General features: G+C 35.8%; 2 protein-coding genes across 2 annotated transcripts in view; one reads left to right on the top strand and one right to left on the bottom strand.

Annotated features, from left to right (window-relative positions):
* The window catches only part of CERKL (ceramide kinase like), a 136567-nt gene extending 122845 nt beyond the window's left edge, over window positions 1–13722 (top strand). The window contains exons 6-13 of the mRNA XM_027556185.1: window positions 2250–2324; window positions 3057–3234; window positions 3314–3373; window positions 4320–4345; window positions 4441–4549; window positions 7418–7514; window positions 11403–11581; window positions 13025–13722. Coding sequence (XP_027411986.1) covers window positions 2250–2324; window positions 3057–3234; window positions 3314–3373; window positions 4320–4345; window positions 4441–4549; window positions 7418–7514; window positions 11403–11581; window positions 13025–13106 — 806 coding nt within the window. The 3' untranslated portion in view covers window positions 13107–13722. The remainder of the gene's footprint in view (window positions 1–2249; window positions 2325–3056; window positions 3235–3313; window positions 3374–4319; window positions 4346–4440; window positions 4550–7417; window positions 7515–11402; window positions 11582–13024) is intronic.
* The window catches only part of ITGA4 (integrin subunit alpha 4), a 93870-nt gene continuing 90730 nt past the window's right edge, over window positions 13287–16426 (bottom strand). The window contains exon 28 of the mRNA XM_027556174.1: window positions 13287–15858. Within this exon, the coding sequence (XP_027411975.1) occupies window positions 15760–15858 (99 nt within the window). The 3' untranslated portion in view covers window positions 13287–15759. The remainder of the gene's footprint in view (window positions 15859–16426) is intronic.

The following is a 16426-nucleotide window of genomic DNA, read 5'->3' on the forward strand; positions in this document are numbered from 1 at the left end:
GTCTACAAAGTGATGTCTCTGCTTTTTAATACACTGCCTAGTTTTATCATAGCTTTTCTTCCAAGGAGTAAGCACGGTTTAATTTCATGGCTGCAGTCACCATCTGCAGTGATTTTTGACTCTTAAGACAATGAAATTTGTCACTGTTTCCACTTTTTATCTATTTGCCATGATATGATGGGACCAGATGCCATGATCTTAATTTTTGGAAGTCTGAATTTTAAGTCAGCTTTTTCAATCTCTTTTATCCTCACTAAGGGGCTCTTTACTTCCTCGTTGCTTTCTGCCTTTGAGTGGTACCATCTGTATATCTGAAGTTGTTGATGTTTTTCCCAGCAATCTTGATTCCAGCTTGTGATTCATCCAGTCCAGCATTTCACATGATGTACTGTGCATAGAAGTTAAATAAGCACGGTGACAATATGCAGCCTTGACGTACTCCTTTCCCAATTTAGAACCAGTTCATCGTTCCATGTCTGGTTCTAACTGTGGCTTCTTGGCCTGCATACAGGTTTTTCAGGAGACAGATCAGGTGGTCTGGTGTTCCCATCTCTTTCAGAATTTTCCACAGTTTATTGTGATCCACACAGTCAAAGGCTTTAACATAGTCAATGAAGCAGAAGTAGGTGGTGTTTTTGGAATGCCCTTGTTTTATCTATGATCCAGCGGATGTTGGCAATTTGATCTCTGGTTCCGCTGCCTTTTCTAAATCCAGCTTGTACATCTGGAATTTCTCAGTTCATGTACTGCTGAAGCCTAGTTTGAAGGATTTTGAGCATTACCTTGCACAAAGAGCTTTAGAAAGAATTTAAAGCCTATCTCTTGTACTTGACAGTGATTTTATATTTTTTCTTAGTTATTATTTGGCCTTTTTTGTGTGTTTATGTGTTTGTCTCTGCTTTCCAGAGCCATCCTTCTACTGTTGGTGCTCTTTTTGGTAAAGAAGTTAGAAGCTTGTTTATTAAAGTTGGATGGGGCAGATTTCGATATAGCTAACACTCTTTCAGGTAGAAAATATACATTCACAATGGAAGAAGCTGTGAGCAAGTAGATACTATAAATTGTTTTCTAATTTTTAAGTTATTTAAAGATTAATAATTCAGTAGCCATCTGGTGTGCATCTATGATGTGAACAAAAATTTACAAACCTCCATGTAATTTTTCATTTAAACATTACATAGTGACATCTCTATAAAGTAAGAGCAAATGGCTAGTTTAAAATGAAATAGATAATTTGGACAGACTGATAATTAGAAGTGAAATAGAATCTGTAATTAAAAAAAAAAAAAACTTCCTACAAACAAAAGTCTGGGACCAGATGGCTTCACAGGCAAATTCTATCAGACATTCAAGGATAACTTATACCAATTCTTCTCAGACTCTTCAAAAAAATTGAAAAGAAAAAGAATATATTCAAATCAGTTCTAATGAGGTGGATGAAACTGGAGCTGATTATACAGAGTGAAGTAAGCCAGAAAGAAAAACACCAATACTGTATACTAATGCATATATATGGAATTTAGAAAGATGGTAATGATAACCCTGTATGCGAGACAGCAAAAGAGACACAGATGTAAAGAACAGTCTTTTGGACTCTGTGGGAGAGGGAGGTGGGGGATGATTTGGGAGAATGGCATTGAAACATGTGTAATATCATATAAGAAACGAATTGCCAGTCCAGGTTCAATGCAGGATACAGGATGCTTGGGGCTGGTGCACTGGGATGACCCAGAGGGATGGTATGGGGAGGGAGGTGGGAGGGGTGTTCAGGATTGGGAACACGTGTACACCCATGGTGGATTCATGTTGATGTATGGCAAAACCAATACAATATTGTAAAGTAATTAGCCTCTAATTAAAATAAATTTAAATTAAAAAGATATAATAAAAGCATCCAAAAAAAGAAAGAAAAAAAAAAAAAAGAAAAGGAAGGAATACTCTTAAAGACATTCTATGAAGCCACCATCACCCTCATACCAAAACCAGACAATGACACCCCTGAAAAAAGATTACAGGCCATTATCTTTGAATTTAGGTGTAAAAATTCCCCACAAAATGTTAGCAAATGGAACTCAACAACACATAAAAAAGATCATATACCACGTTCAAGTGGGATTTATCCCAGGTTCACAAGGATGGTTCATCATACCAAATAAATCAACGTAACATGCCACATTAAGAAAGACAAATAAAAACCTCATAAAATGTTTGCTACACTGATCATCCACATTTTACATTTGATTTGGCAGGATCTACTAATGTATTGGCACATTCTCTCCATGGAGTTTCACATGTGGTAACTGCAACTTTGCACATTATAATGGGTAAGAATTCTTCCAAAGAAGTTCATGTTTTCTAAGGAAGATTATTTTATTTCCTCCAGACTTGCCAAGACAGCTTCTTTATCTCTCAAAGCAGAAAAGTGTTTGAATAAAAACTGAAAATTTTAGTCAAAGTTTCACTATTTTGACTGATGATTTTTCACAATACAGGTGCTCTAAAGAGTAGAAAATATAGTTTTACTGTAATCTGGATAGGAAAAAATACAATGATATTCAAGATCCCAACTTTATAACCAGCTCAAGAAAATCCATGCACAATATCAGAAACTGTTGTTTCACTATCAGAACTCTGGGACTGGTTATTAAAATTAAAAAAAAAAAAGCACAAGAAAAAAATCTCCAGCCTGTGTCCTTCTACTAGACCTTTTATTATCTCTACTGATATAAAGCATATAAGCACTAATATATGCAAATCTGTTAAATCTGAGTGTACTTTGCACATGTACTTCAACTTGACTTCCTTAGCAATGTTTTGTTTAAAAGAGCAGTAAACTGCAAAATGTACTGCTTTCTTTTTCTTCGTTTAGTACCTGAAAAAGCTATAAATGGCAGTTGCAGTCACTGTAGGTAAAAAGAGTGGAAGATAAAGCAGCATATTTATTACATTATAAAGTAGCCTGACACTTTCTTCTTCCATGAGTAAATGAATATGCTCTTCTGTGTTTGCCGTCTTGACTGTATTTACTGACACGAATATTCGGCATAACATTCAAGGGCACATACAGCCAGTCGACGTCTGTACCTTCAGCACCATTGGCAAGTTTCTTCGCTTTGGGTTCTCAGCCATGTTTGGCTTTGGTGGAAGAGCTTTGGCTGTGGCAGAAAATCATCGATGGATGTCCCCTAACCAGCGGATGGATTTTGCTATCATGAAGGCACTGGCAAAACTAAAGTAAGTCTTTTTTCTTTAAACCCCAAATTTCATATCCCAGAGTCAATGACTGCTAAAAACAGTTTTCATTATGTTGTAGGCCAGAAGAATGTGAAATATCATTTTTACCATTTAACAGCTCTCAGGATTTAGAGGAAAGGTAAGTTAAAAGCTTCACTCAAAGTAATACAGGAATCTTTATCTATTTTTTTTATGTAATAAAGTTTTATTAAAGTATAAAGGAGATAGAGAAAACTTCTGACATAGGCATCAGAAGGGGGCAGAAAGAGTACCCACTTGCTAGTGTTAGCAATGAAGGTTATATACTTTATCTATTTTTAAAGCATAAAATGAAAGTGAAAGTGAAGTTGCTCAGTCGTGTCCGACTCTTTGCGACTCCGTGAAGCCTACCAGGCTTCTCTTTCCATGGGATTTTCCAGGCAAGAGTACCAGAGTGGGTTGCCATTTCCTTCTCCAGGGGCTCTTCCTGAACCAGGGATCGAAGCCCAGTTTCCCGCGTTGCAGTCAGACACTTTACCCTCTGAGCCACCAGGGAAGCCCCAAAGCATAAAATAGTTTGATATAAACAGTGTATTAGACTTGGGATATTTGGTTGTTATTCTATCATATTAGTGAAGAATATAGAATCATGGAGTGCTACAGATACTATAAGATCATGTAGCTTGGCATTTGCCTTCAGAAGCAACTGTTCACTCCATCCCTCCATCTACCCATCCATTTATCCATCCATCTTTCCATTCAACAGCTGTTTATTGATTATCTGCTCTATGCCAGACATTTTGGACACAATGAGCCAAAAACAAGCAAACAAAATCCATAGTTTGTGCCCTCATGAGAATTTCTGGTGCAGACTAAAAACATTTTTCGAAGTCACACAAAGGAAGTGGTGTAGTCTTAAAAAAAAAAAAAAAAACCAAAATCATTGTTACTGATAAATCAGAGAATCAAATAATGCAGTAATGGAATTATTCACATATTTTTATGTACTGTCTAATAGCTATAATGTTGAGTTCTACAACCATCTCATGTTTAATAGATGCCATTTTTGTGTGTGATGTGTTTTTGTCTCTTTTGTTTTCTTTTAGGAGGGCACAAGGATATCCCAAATCTGGTGAGTCTGAAATTACCTCCCTGAGAACTGAGCCAGGCTCTGTTGACATTTTGCTGTGGTGAGGGAAAATAACTGATCCCTTCCATTGCCTTTAGATTGTAATGATCAGTGGCAAATGATCCAGGGTCAGTTCTTGAATGTCAGCATTATGGCAATTCCGTGCCAGTGTTCAGTGGCACCTAGAGGCTTGGCACCTAATACCAGGTTAGTAAGCATTTTTATTGAATTGTTGATACTTTTCTATAAACCACATTTATCTGTCAGAATAGCCAGCTAACTCTTGGCTAGCTAGAATATGATCAAGAGGAAGTCATCTTTGACTGTATAGTATTAGAGATTCTAAGGCATTTGTCATCAGAGTAGGCTGAGAACAACTGTTATACTGGAAAAATAATAACTCTGATGTTTTAATATCACTGAAGCTAAAATAATATTCTTTGGGTTTTATTGACATGATCTTATTGTGTTATTTATGCCCATTTTGCTCTTTTATTTATGTTATTTACCAGTCACTGAGAACATTGTTTAATTCTGATACTTATTATGGCTGTCCCTGACTTTGAATTTTAGTGCAGATGTAAACATCCTTAGCAAGAATGGCATGTATGTGTGTATGTATGATACTTTAATCAAAGGAAATATTTTAGTTGTATTTAGTATGAATAGTGATGCATCTGAATATACTGCCCACATTTTTGTGAGACATTTTATATATCATTTTATCCACAAGCGATAGTTATTCCATCTCTTGTACATACTTTTCATGTAGTTGTCCATCATTGGTCTGAAAATATTTCTCTTACATTCCTCTAGAGCATAGAAGAAAGGGTGATGAATGTTGTGTAATATTATCACATCTAAATTTTTCCTTAAAGTAGAATAAAACAATGACTTATGTACGTACTTTGGCAATTCATAACGGAGATCAGCCCTGGGATTTCTTTGGAAGGAATGATGCTAAAGCTGAAACTCCAGTACTTTGGCCACCTCATGTGAAGAGTCGACTCATTGGAAAAGACTCTGATGCTGGGAGGGATTGGGGGCAAGAGGAGAAGGGGACGCCAGAGGATGAGATGGCTGGATGGCATCACTGACTCGATGGATGTGAGTCTGAGTGAACTCCAGGAGTTGGTGATGGACAGGGAGGCCTGGCGTGCTGCGATTCATGGGGTCGCAAAGAGTCGGACACGACTGAGCAACTGATCTAATCTGATCTGAACATTATTTTAATGATTAGTTTCAACTTCCCTGCAAAATATTTAACCTGAAGGATTAATGCTGGCAAAGGGATGATTTAGAATGTTTTCCTTGACTAATGATAGGAAGGTGAGAAACAGGAAAACATCTAAAGTTAGAAAAGAAGAGAAACTACTTAAAAACCAGATGTCAGGGCCCTCATTAATTCTCTCTAGTGCTGAAGCTTGCCAGGAATGTTTTGAAGGTTGTATGATTTAGAAATTGAGCCTGATGTTTCCTCCCCCTACCCTCAGAAACCTTAGCTGACGCCTCCCTAAGGAAGCGTCCCACAAGAAGTGAGGTCCTGGCCGGCTGACCCAAGCTGTGCTCTCCAGGCCATGACACGGTGCTGCTCTGACCCTGCACCATCTCCACGCTCACGTCTGCTCAAGGACCTTTGGGGAGGTAGTCTCGCTCTCTGGGAAGGAGTAGGTTCATGCCTCCTTCCAGCTGCTCCAGATATTCTCCAGCTGGCCTGAAAGTCCATGGCTTACTCTCCAGGTTCAGTCAGCATTGATGACTTTTTCAGAGAAGGGTGACTGGTTAGAGATGTCTTCTGTGGATTGTAGTCAAACATGCCATTTTTGCAAGGGCCTTTATGTAGGAGCTTTGGCTGACCAGGATACTCAAAGTTTATCTTCTGAATGATTCAGGGAAATTGCAAAGGAGTTTCATCTTTAGATACATCAGTGCAAGTTGCTGATAGGAACTATTTTTGTATTCGAATTTTGCTAAGATTAAATGCAGTAATATATGGAAATATTGAGAAGGGTGCTAGGCACATAGCATGTGTTTCAACTATTAATAAGTATTGAAAGGTACACACAGGAAAACTAAAGAATTAAAATCAAGAACACACAAAACACTCATGTTTTGGTATCATTGACTATTCATTTCCAGTTGGGAAGAGGTGACATGATGGGTAAAAGGAATTATGGACCCTGAATGAAGGGCTCTGGTTCCAGTGATCATTTTTGTTTTTCTGTCTTTGAACCAATCACTTAAACTTGGGGACTTCTTTTCATTCTCCGTAAGTTGAGTGAATGACTGGATAATCTCCAGGGTCCTTTACAGCTCTAACCTGAGGTTCCGTAAGATTTAAAGAGCTCTTTTTTATGTCGTTGTTGTTATTCTTGGAATGACTTTATATTTGCACTGAAACTGAGCCTAGGAGTCATTTGCACATGTTTCTGCAAACTGCCTTCTAAAGCTAGATGCATCTGTGAGTGGCTTTTGGCACTAAATCACACCTCTAAATTTGCAGCCTCTTATATTGAACCAAACAGTTATGCAAGATTAAAATGTGCAGTCATTTAACTGAACATGTATGGTAGTGTATGTTCACTCCAGTTAATCCATCCAAGGGCCGCTTTGATTTATCTGGTTTCCTGTCACTTAGACCTGCCCTTAAATAAATGTTTAAATCAAACGTTAGATTTTTAAAGCCGTTGAACTAGTTGTTTCACCATTTGTACTGATTAACTATTTTACAACACATCGTTAAAAAACAAAACACTCCCTAAGTAAGTACATTTCAAATTATGTCTTGATATGTGAATAGGATGCATGATGATTCCGTTTTTTTAAAAGCCCTTAATGTCAGTGCTTGGTGAGAAGGAAGTTGGTTGTCTAATAAAACTAATCTGAAAGGCTGTTTCATTTTAAGAAGAATGCAGCAAAATATGGTTTAAGAATTTTAGGTAAATAAAATGTTATTTATCTGACTTGCCTACAACTTCTAGTAAACGTTATTTATTAGAAAGAATGATACAGAGTAATTTCTGATATAATCTCTTAATAAATGTTTTGATGTCAAATACAAATATTTAATTTCAGATTAAATAATGGAAGCATGGCTCTTATAACTGCACGAAACACTTCTCGACCAGAATTTATAAAACACCTGAAAAGATATGCGAGTATTAAAAACCAGGTACACTAAAGCATGTGGATTACTTATGTGCAAAGCAGTTAATCATGGGGAGTGAGATGCTGGCAGAATTGACACCAAGTCCTGCCTTGTAAGAAGGCTTTATTTTCTTCTGAATACATTAATCTTTTCTTTTTTTTCCAGTTTGCACTTTCTTCAAATTTTGAAAAGTATCCACCAGTATTAATACAGATTGGCCTTTTTTGAATTGTGGGTTGGTGGTTATATATATTTTATGTGTGCGTGTGCCAAGAGAAAATAGAAAATGTAGTGTTATACTGAAATGTGGAGTAAGTTAAGGATAAAATTACACTCAGCTGTTCAAAATGAGGAGAGCGAAACCTAAGATTTTTAATCTTCTTGATTTTATGACATCAGACTCCCTCTAAAGTTGTGACCTTTGGATTTTCCTTTCATTTGTTCAAGATCTGCCTACTTACATTGATTGAAATAAATTTGCAGAAATATACTTTAGAATACACCACTTTTATATAGCTGTTATTTTATTCTAAACTTAGATGTGTGTGGTTTTTGTAGAGATAGGGAAACTTATTATATTTCCACTTAAGAGATTTGTTTTAAAGAGAAGCAACAACTATTATAAGCCATATTCTTTTGGCAGGTACTTTGAGTCAGGTATTAGGAAACTGATCCATAAATATGTGAATTTCTGAAATTATGAATCTTGAAGTACATAGTAGGCATGTAAAACCATACAGTCTCACACCTTCTTACAGGTATAAAATTGTGCCTGGCTGTAGTTGGGGGAGAACAGGTGGGAGGAGGAGAGTAAATTCAGCTGGTGACCAGCACTAAATCTTGCTTACGTAGGGAGTCACTGCAAGGCTCCCATTTTTGCTTCTTTATAATTTTAAACTTTCTCGAGCAGGCCTCATGAAGTTTTGGTTCTCTTCTGCCTACCACATTATTTGATCAATGTTTGTTGAGCAACCAACTGAATTAAATGTTTAGGAAGTTATAACAATTAGATATAGTCCTATTTTCCTTAAACATAAATCTCTAAGGAGACAAAGTGGACAAAAGCAGATATAATGTAGGTTGTGAGACTAACTAATAACTTTATGGATGTATTTTGGGAAATAGTGATTTATTGATTTTTAAAGAAATGTATTCCTTTTCAAATGTTGCTAATTTTGTTTGCAACTTTATTATTTTTCTTAATCCTGAAGCAATACATTTCCATTGCTTTTTTTCTAAATCAGAAAATAGAAGCAAAATAGCGATATAAAAAGCACTCAAAATTCTATATTCCAAGAGATAATGAATGTCATTACCTTGGTATAAACTTTTTCTATTAAATAATTCTGAGAATTTAAAGGAGTAATGACCTTAAGATACTTTCCTTGAGAAGCTGGTATTTATTTTAGGGATGCATGATTGCACAAACTACTTTTGGAAGTTCTCTTTTGGAATGGCTAATAGGCAAATGTCTTAGGTAACTTTTCTTTAATCCTTTTTTTTCAATATGAAAGTAGCTTTCTTCTGACTTTAAAAGTAATAGATGCTTACTATAAAAATATGAACATAGTAGTAAATATAATTCTGTATCTATAGGAAAATAACTATTTCGAAAGGAGACCATGTGATGCACAATATAACATTTTTTCTCATGTACTTGACCAGTCATATCTTGCTTGTGATACAAGAAACTGTTGCCTGTGTGTGTGTTTCATTAGATTTAACTCATTGGCTTAGCTCTTTCCAAAAATTCAAGTCCATGCTATTGTCCTGTAATGTTTTGCAAAGAAATTCTAAAATGTTTTGTTTAATGATATATAGTAAGAATAATGTGATTGATTCTCAAGGTGACTGATTTCATTTGTTAAAAAATTATAGATGTACATATATACGTATACATGTGTATATAGTCTCTTCATGCTGATATGTTCAAAAATGGAAGTCTATATAAATTATGTAAGATTATAAAGACAAGATAAATATAAAATGATATTGTCTACTGTCTAGTAGCAGTTCTGGTATCCAGGAAGGGAAATGCAGCACTTCAGCCCAAAGAGAGCAACAGTCTAGGTCTCTGAACCGTCTTTACCAGGTTGAACTGAATGTTCATGTATGCCAACAGTTGTAGAACGTATTGAAAACCGTTATTTGTAGGTGACACATCTTGCCTTTCCCATCTCTGTGTAAAATAGATAGAAGGTAAAAATTACTCAAGTTCTTTCAACTCCATCCTGTAGCTGACCTTTCTCTGTTCATACAATTCCGCATTCACTTTGACCCTCGTTTTTGGTAGGGAGTTTAAAACCCTTAAGAGCTGGTGCTTCCCCAGGGATTTGTTTGTAGTTTTATCTTTTCATGATACCTTTTCCTGGGTGACCTCATTGCCTTCCGCTGCTTGAACCACTATCTGAACTTTGCACACTACCAAGGGCTCTCTCCTCTCTTCTGATCTGCAGGATCACTGTGTCTTTCTGTGTGCTAAGGTTATTGAACTCACAGGCATCTTGAATCGAGCACATCCACTGTTTACCTTATTGCCCTCTCCCCTGATGGTGTTCCATGTTTCCCTACACAGGGCAACAGCACCACTCTCTGCCCATCCTGGAGTTACTCTGGACCCTGCTCCCTCATTTCTTACAACCAGTCCACCAATTAATCCCTTCTTGCTTACAGTAGCCTCCTTCTGGTCTTTCTTTTCTCTGGTCTTATCTTCCACACTTCCTTCTAGACAGATATTTCTAAAATACAGATATGATTTATCCCTTTTCTAATTCTTAAATCTTACTGTCATCAAGATGACATTGAACGTTCTCATTGAAGAACACATGGCCCCTTGTATTCTAGCCCTTTCCTGTGTCACATCCTCACCTATTGCCATCCTTCACCAGATTTCCCATGTTTTGGTTATTGTGGTAGTTTTCTAGGGCTGCCATTAACAGATACCACAGGGAGTGTAGGTGTGGTTTCTCCCAAGGCCTGTCTCTGTGGATTACAGACTTTTCCCTCTTGTATATTCCTGCCTCTTTTGTCAAACATTAACTGTCTATAGGTGTGTGGGCTTATTTCTGGGCACTCTATTCAGTTCCATTGATCCATATGTCTGTTTTGGTGCCAATACCACCACACAGTTTCAATTCTTGTAGCTTTTTGTAGTATTGTCTGAAGTCTGGAGGATTAGGCCTCCTGCTTTGTTGCTTTTCCTCAAGATTGCTTTGGCAATCCTGAGTCTTTGATGGTTCCATATAAATTTTAGGATCATTTGTTCTAGTTCTGTGAAAAGTGTCGTGTGTAATTTGATAGGGATCACGTTAAATTTATAGATTGCTTTGGGTAGTATGGCTAAGAAAGGATGAAATATGAAGCTGATGTCTCATCATTCACGAGTGGTCAGAAAGCAACCCTAATTATCTTACAACTTGTGTCTATCTTTAAAGTGAGGGTGAGGCAGGCAAACACTGGCAAAAATAACACAGGATAGACTTACTTTCTCTTTTCACCTTCATAAGTTAAACTTTTCGTAATGAAATCCCAAATGTGAAACTTATTCTAGATTGTGTTTACATCAGCTAAACTAGCTGACAATAATTAATTCAGTGGATTATATAAATCCTTTATAAAAATAGACTAGTATTAAATATTTACTCTTTAATTAGAAATTATTGTATACAGTTTCATAGACATGTACTATTTGTCGGAAAATAATTTTGCCAGTTGCTAGATCTGAATGAACTTGCAAAGCTTCAGAAAAGGCTTCATCCAAAGAGACTGATACTGATAGGTTTCAAAGCTGTAAAAACATCAGCATGAACACTGATGTTTAGTTGCAGGTGAGAGCGCAGTGAACTTTGCTAATTTGCATTACAGTTAGGTATAAAGCAAGTACCAAGGTTATTTGCATTAATTTGTTTTTAGTTCAATTTTCCATTTGTTGATACTTACACTGTTGAAGAAGTAAAAGTTTGCCCAAAGAGTAACAGCAGTGGACACCATCCAGAGGAAGATCATGGACCACATGAAACTGCTTCAGGAAACTGTTTCCCTTGGAATGTAGATGGTGATTTAATGCAAGTTGCATCAGAGGTCCATGTTAGGTAAGTAAGTATTCACCACCTTATATGTCTGTCAGACAGGGAACTGATAGTTACAAGAAGTTTCCATTTATACCATTGAAGCAGGCAGCTGGCTAGATGGTAAATCAGGAACACATAAAAAGACACATGTACAATTTTAATAAAAAGTATAACTTTTTATTTATTCACCAGTTGTTATGTACAACCATTTTCTTTGGTTATGAGTCTCTATGTTGGCATTCCAAATTACCATTCTTCATAAACTATACAGATAATGTATGTCTGAAAATTCCACTTTGAATTTTTAAAAATAGATTAAGATCTTATACCTCATGAAGTCATTTGAACAGCAGATGGTTACAATTTAAAATTGTAACCACTTTTTTTTGCTTTTTTATTTTTTTAATTTAAATTTATTTATTTTAATTAGAGGCTATTTACTTTACAATCAGATCAGATCAGTCGCTCAGTCATGTCTGACTCTTTGCGACCCCATGAATCGCAGCACGCCAGGCCTCCCTGTCCATCACCAACTCCCGGAGTTCACCCAGACCCACGTCCATCGAGTCAGTGATGCCATCCAGCCATCTCATCCTCTGTCATCCCCTTCTCCTCCTGCCCCCAATCCCTCCCAGCATCAGTCTTTTCCAGTGAGTCAACTCTTCGCATGAGGTGGCCAAAGGACTGGAGTTTCAGCTTTAGCATCATTCCTTCCAAAGAACACCCAGGGCTGATCTCCTTCAGAATGGACTGTTTGGATCTCCTTGCAGTCCAAGGGACTCTCAAGAGTCTTCTCCAACACCACAGTTCAAAAGCATCAATTCTTTGGCGCTCAGCCTTCTTCACAGTCCAACTCTCACATCCACACATGACCACAGGAAAAACCATAGCCTTGGTTTTGCCATACATCAACATGAATCCACCACGGGTGTACACGTGTTCCCCATCCTGAACCCCCCTCCCACCTCCCTCCCCATACCATCCCTCTGGGTCATCCCAGTGCACCGCCCCAAGCATCCTGTAACCACTTTTAAAATTTCCTTTTACCCACAACAAATACTTGTGTTCAGCAGTTTGCTTTTATCATCTTTCCAAAGCATACTTTACATAAGAACAATTTTACATAATATTTATTAGCAAGAGCAACTGGTTATAAACAGGCAAATTCATTTTCCGTAAGTATTATGACTCTGTGAGTGGAAGTGTGCAGGGCTCCTTGAGTGGCCTGCAAGATGTGAGCTTTCTACAGCCACAATTTACTGGGCTTTACAGGAATTAGTGCTACTGATTTATCAGGCCCTGCATTTTTTTCTAGATGGCAGCTCTGCCATGAATATATGTTTGTTGGTTATCGTTAGATTTGAATTTGGCAGTATGCACTGCATTCAATAGGTGTTATGTATGAAAAATAACAGAATGATAGCTTAATGAAATAATCTGTCATGTATATTATATTCTTTACAGAGTACACCCAAGACTTATCAATCTTTATGGAAGAAGCATGGAAGAAATGAATGATTCCAAAGTAACATGTAGTTGTTTATAAGAGGAATGTGGAAACTAGAATTTTAATATGAAAGGATATGTTATATTTTAATTAATCAGATATTTTAATAAGGAAAACATCTCTATTTCGAAAAGAAATTAAAATTGCTATTTTTTGTTACTAAAATTAGCTTCTAAACTTAAAAATATAAGACATGAAATATATACAAAACAACTGAAATTTTGGTTTTTGGAGAGTATTTATTGGAATGGAAAATAAACATCTCCGGTATTTGAAATTTAAACAAGATATATCAATATTTAACCTAGATTAATTCCAAAGTGAAATAATTTGGATTCTTTCTTCCTGGATTTGAGTCCATCAGTTCTGATGTTAAATTTCGATAGCCTGGTGCCAAGAGATCAGAGTTCATGTAAGAATGTTCTGATATCCTGATGAGGTAAGTATTCCAGCAAGATTATATTTCAAAATTACGCATTTAGGAAATCATATAACCAGAAATAGTACTATTTTTTTCCTCAAAATCTCGAATATGTAGACTACTTGGCAAAAACAAAAAAGATGGATAAAAGTTATAGCACCAATTTTGTGACGGTCTCTGAAAGTTGAAAACTCAAAGTGATTCGAGTTTGAAGTCCATTATACACAAAGTATGCAAAATATACAAGGAGTCATAATGTGGCCCCGTAGGTAGCTGTGTTCCTCTTGTTCCTGAAAGCCCTGCTGTCTGATGATTCTAGCATGCTGTTTACACTGAACTCAGTGCAACCTGAAATGCTGTTATTTCTAGTAGGAAAGAACTAGATTTAAATTTCCTCAGGGATCATCCTTGAGAAAGCAGCTCTAAATTTGGATTTGATTTTCTATCAATGAGCCTAGATATTTTCTTGAAAGAACTACTTTAAAAATTTTAATTTCTATTGGTTACACACCAAATTAAGAAGGTTTCATGCTCACTGGGTCTCGCTGCTCAAATGCCTTCACCGATTGCTGTGCATTTCTCCTTTTCCAGCCACAATATGTGAACAGATAACAGAAATGAAGCAGTCTGAGGAAGACAGCTATTGGCAGGGACCTTATATGAAGAAATCCTTTTCCATAACAGTAAAGACTGGCCCCTAACTTATCACATCCCATAACAGATTTTGAAAATTTGGCCACAACCTTCATATCAAGTTAGATGTAGGAACAAATCAGATGACGTTATGTTGTGCAGTTATCAGCATTTAGTTCATATGCAAGAATAAATATTATAAAAAAAAGACTTATTTGCAAATGAAGAGGCATTTAAAGATAAATTATTTTAGACCCAGAAAGAAACTACTTCATTATAAAAGTATGTAAGATCAGCAAAAAACATAAAATATTTCACTTATCACTAAAACATGGAAATTTTAATGTCATATTTTTATCCAAGCTAAATCTACATTTTTCAATTTACAGTTAAATTTGTGAATTTTGTTTTCTAGTTCCATGCAGAAGAGAATGCCCTTATAGTACTGGTGAAAGCACATTTCATACTTACACTTGAGGAGAAAAGAATAACATCCAAATTAGAATTTACCTGTTTGCTGAATTTTAACAGTCCGCATTTTAAACAGTATCTAATTTGTATGAAATATTTGTCCCCAACATCATCTTTGGAAGGCTCTGATTTTTAAAAAATTAGTGAGGTACAGTTTTCATATTTTACATATATCAGTGTATTTATATTTCTAATATCAGCTAAAGTGCAACATTCAATCTGTTTTAGAATATAAATTAGAATTCTAAGTATTGTTTTTATAAACAAAAAATTTGACTAAAGATGGATTTTTAAAATTTACTCTTCAGTACCTTTACCTTGATAAAATTGTGTTACAGAAAGACATTGGATTTACACCTATATAAATATATGTTCTTTTAGAAACTTATTATGTATATATATATGTACAGAAAGAAAAAAATATATGGCTGTATAAACAATAATTATCCAGAAATCACCCCTTTAAGCTCAAACCAGTGTATAAGTTCAGTCTGAATTTTGTTCATCAGGCGATAATATTCATAGACTGCTTGCTGATCAAAGTTCATAGGAAATAGATTAAAAATCAGTGTCTTTAAAGATATCTGCTTCAAAATGAAAGTGGTTCTTTTCTATTCATTAGAAAATTTGGTGACAGCTTGTTGAAAACTTCTGCTAAATATTTCTAGAGAACATATTCCAAACAATCCTCAGAGAGCTATTAGGAATGAGTCATTGCCTACTGGGTGGAATTAATTTTACCAAAGCAAACACATATGGTGAATGGTATTTCTTTTAAAGGAATGATACTAAAAGCCTAAGTCTTCTCCAGATGAGTTGTTTACTTCCTCCACATAATTTTAATTCAGAAGCACTTTCAAGATATCTTCCAGGGATTACTTCTCTTGAATAAGTTGATGCGTTAGTGTTTTTAAATCCATTTAAGAGCTGCAAGATTATCGTCTGAGAGAAAATAACTCCAAAGGTAATGCTGTAATATATCCAAAGATAATGGAGTTGAAAAGTCCAAGCAATGCTGAAGACATAATATGTCACATGGTCATTATTAAAAGAAGTACATGAAGTCTGTAAGTCTTTAAGTCTGTTTACAAGTTTCTTGTAAACAATATCTAAAATGTTTTTTTTAATATATTGTAACCTGAGTTGTTCTGTTAACTTGACATGTCTTCAATCATCTTTATCACTTTTACTGTTAATGTAACTCCAACTGTCTCTTCTGTTTTCTTTTTGTAGGATAGATTGGTACTGTCTTTTGAAGAAGCCAGCCTGAAAATAACATTGTATGATCACTGCTGTATAGTTATGAACATATTAAATGTCTAAACAGTCAATGACAATTGTAGTCAGTAAAAATTAGTTTGGGAGATACAGCCTTGTTTTGTTGTTACTATAGGGTTTCTGAAATTCAGCATATAAATGTGCAGTGCTTTCCAAATGCTTTGGGTGGTCTATTGACTAAGACTCCATGCTCCCGATGCAGGGAGCCTGGGTTCGATCCCTAGTCAGAGAACTAGATCCCACATGCTGCAACTAAGAGTTTGCATGCTGCAACTAAAGATCCTGAATGCTACAACTAATACGGAAGATATCAGGTGCCACAACTAAGCCCCAGTGCAACCAAATAAATTTTAAAAATAAATAAATACATAAAAAAACTGTTATATTGAATATTCATTGAAAATCAGTTATCTTTAAGAAAGCATATTTTTCTAGAAAGACTTTGGTACTGAAGTTAAGAGAAACATGTGATCAATACTATTAAATATCAGTCCACTTAGGAATGTAAAGTTAACATTAAAAATACTGAAATACTTAAATCTAGTAATGTGGGAGT

Source organism: Bos indicus x Bos taurus, chromosome 2, assembly GCF_003369695.1.
Source record: "Bos indicus x Bos taurus breed Angus x Brahman F1 hybrid chromosome 2, Bos_hybrid_MaternalHap_v2.0, whole genome shotgun sequence".
NCBI lineage: Eukaryota > Metazoa > Chordata > Mammalia > Artiodactyla > Bovidae > Bos > Bos indicus x Bos taurus.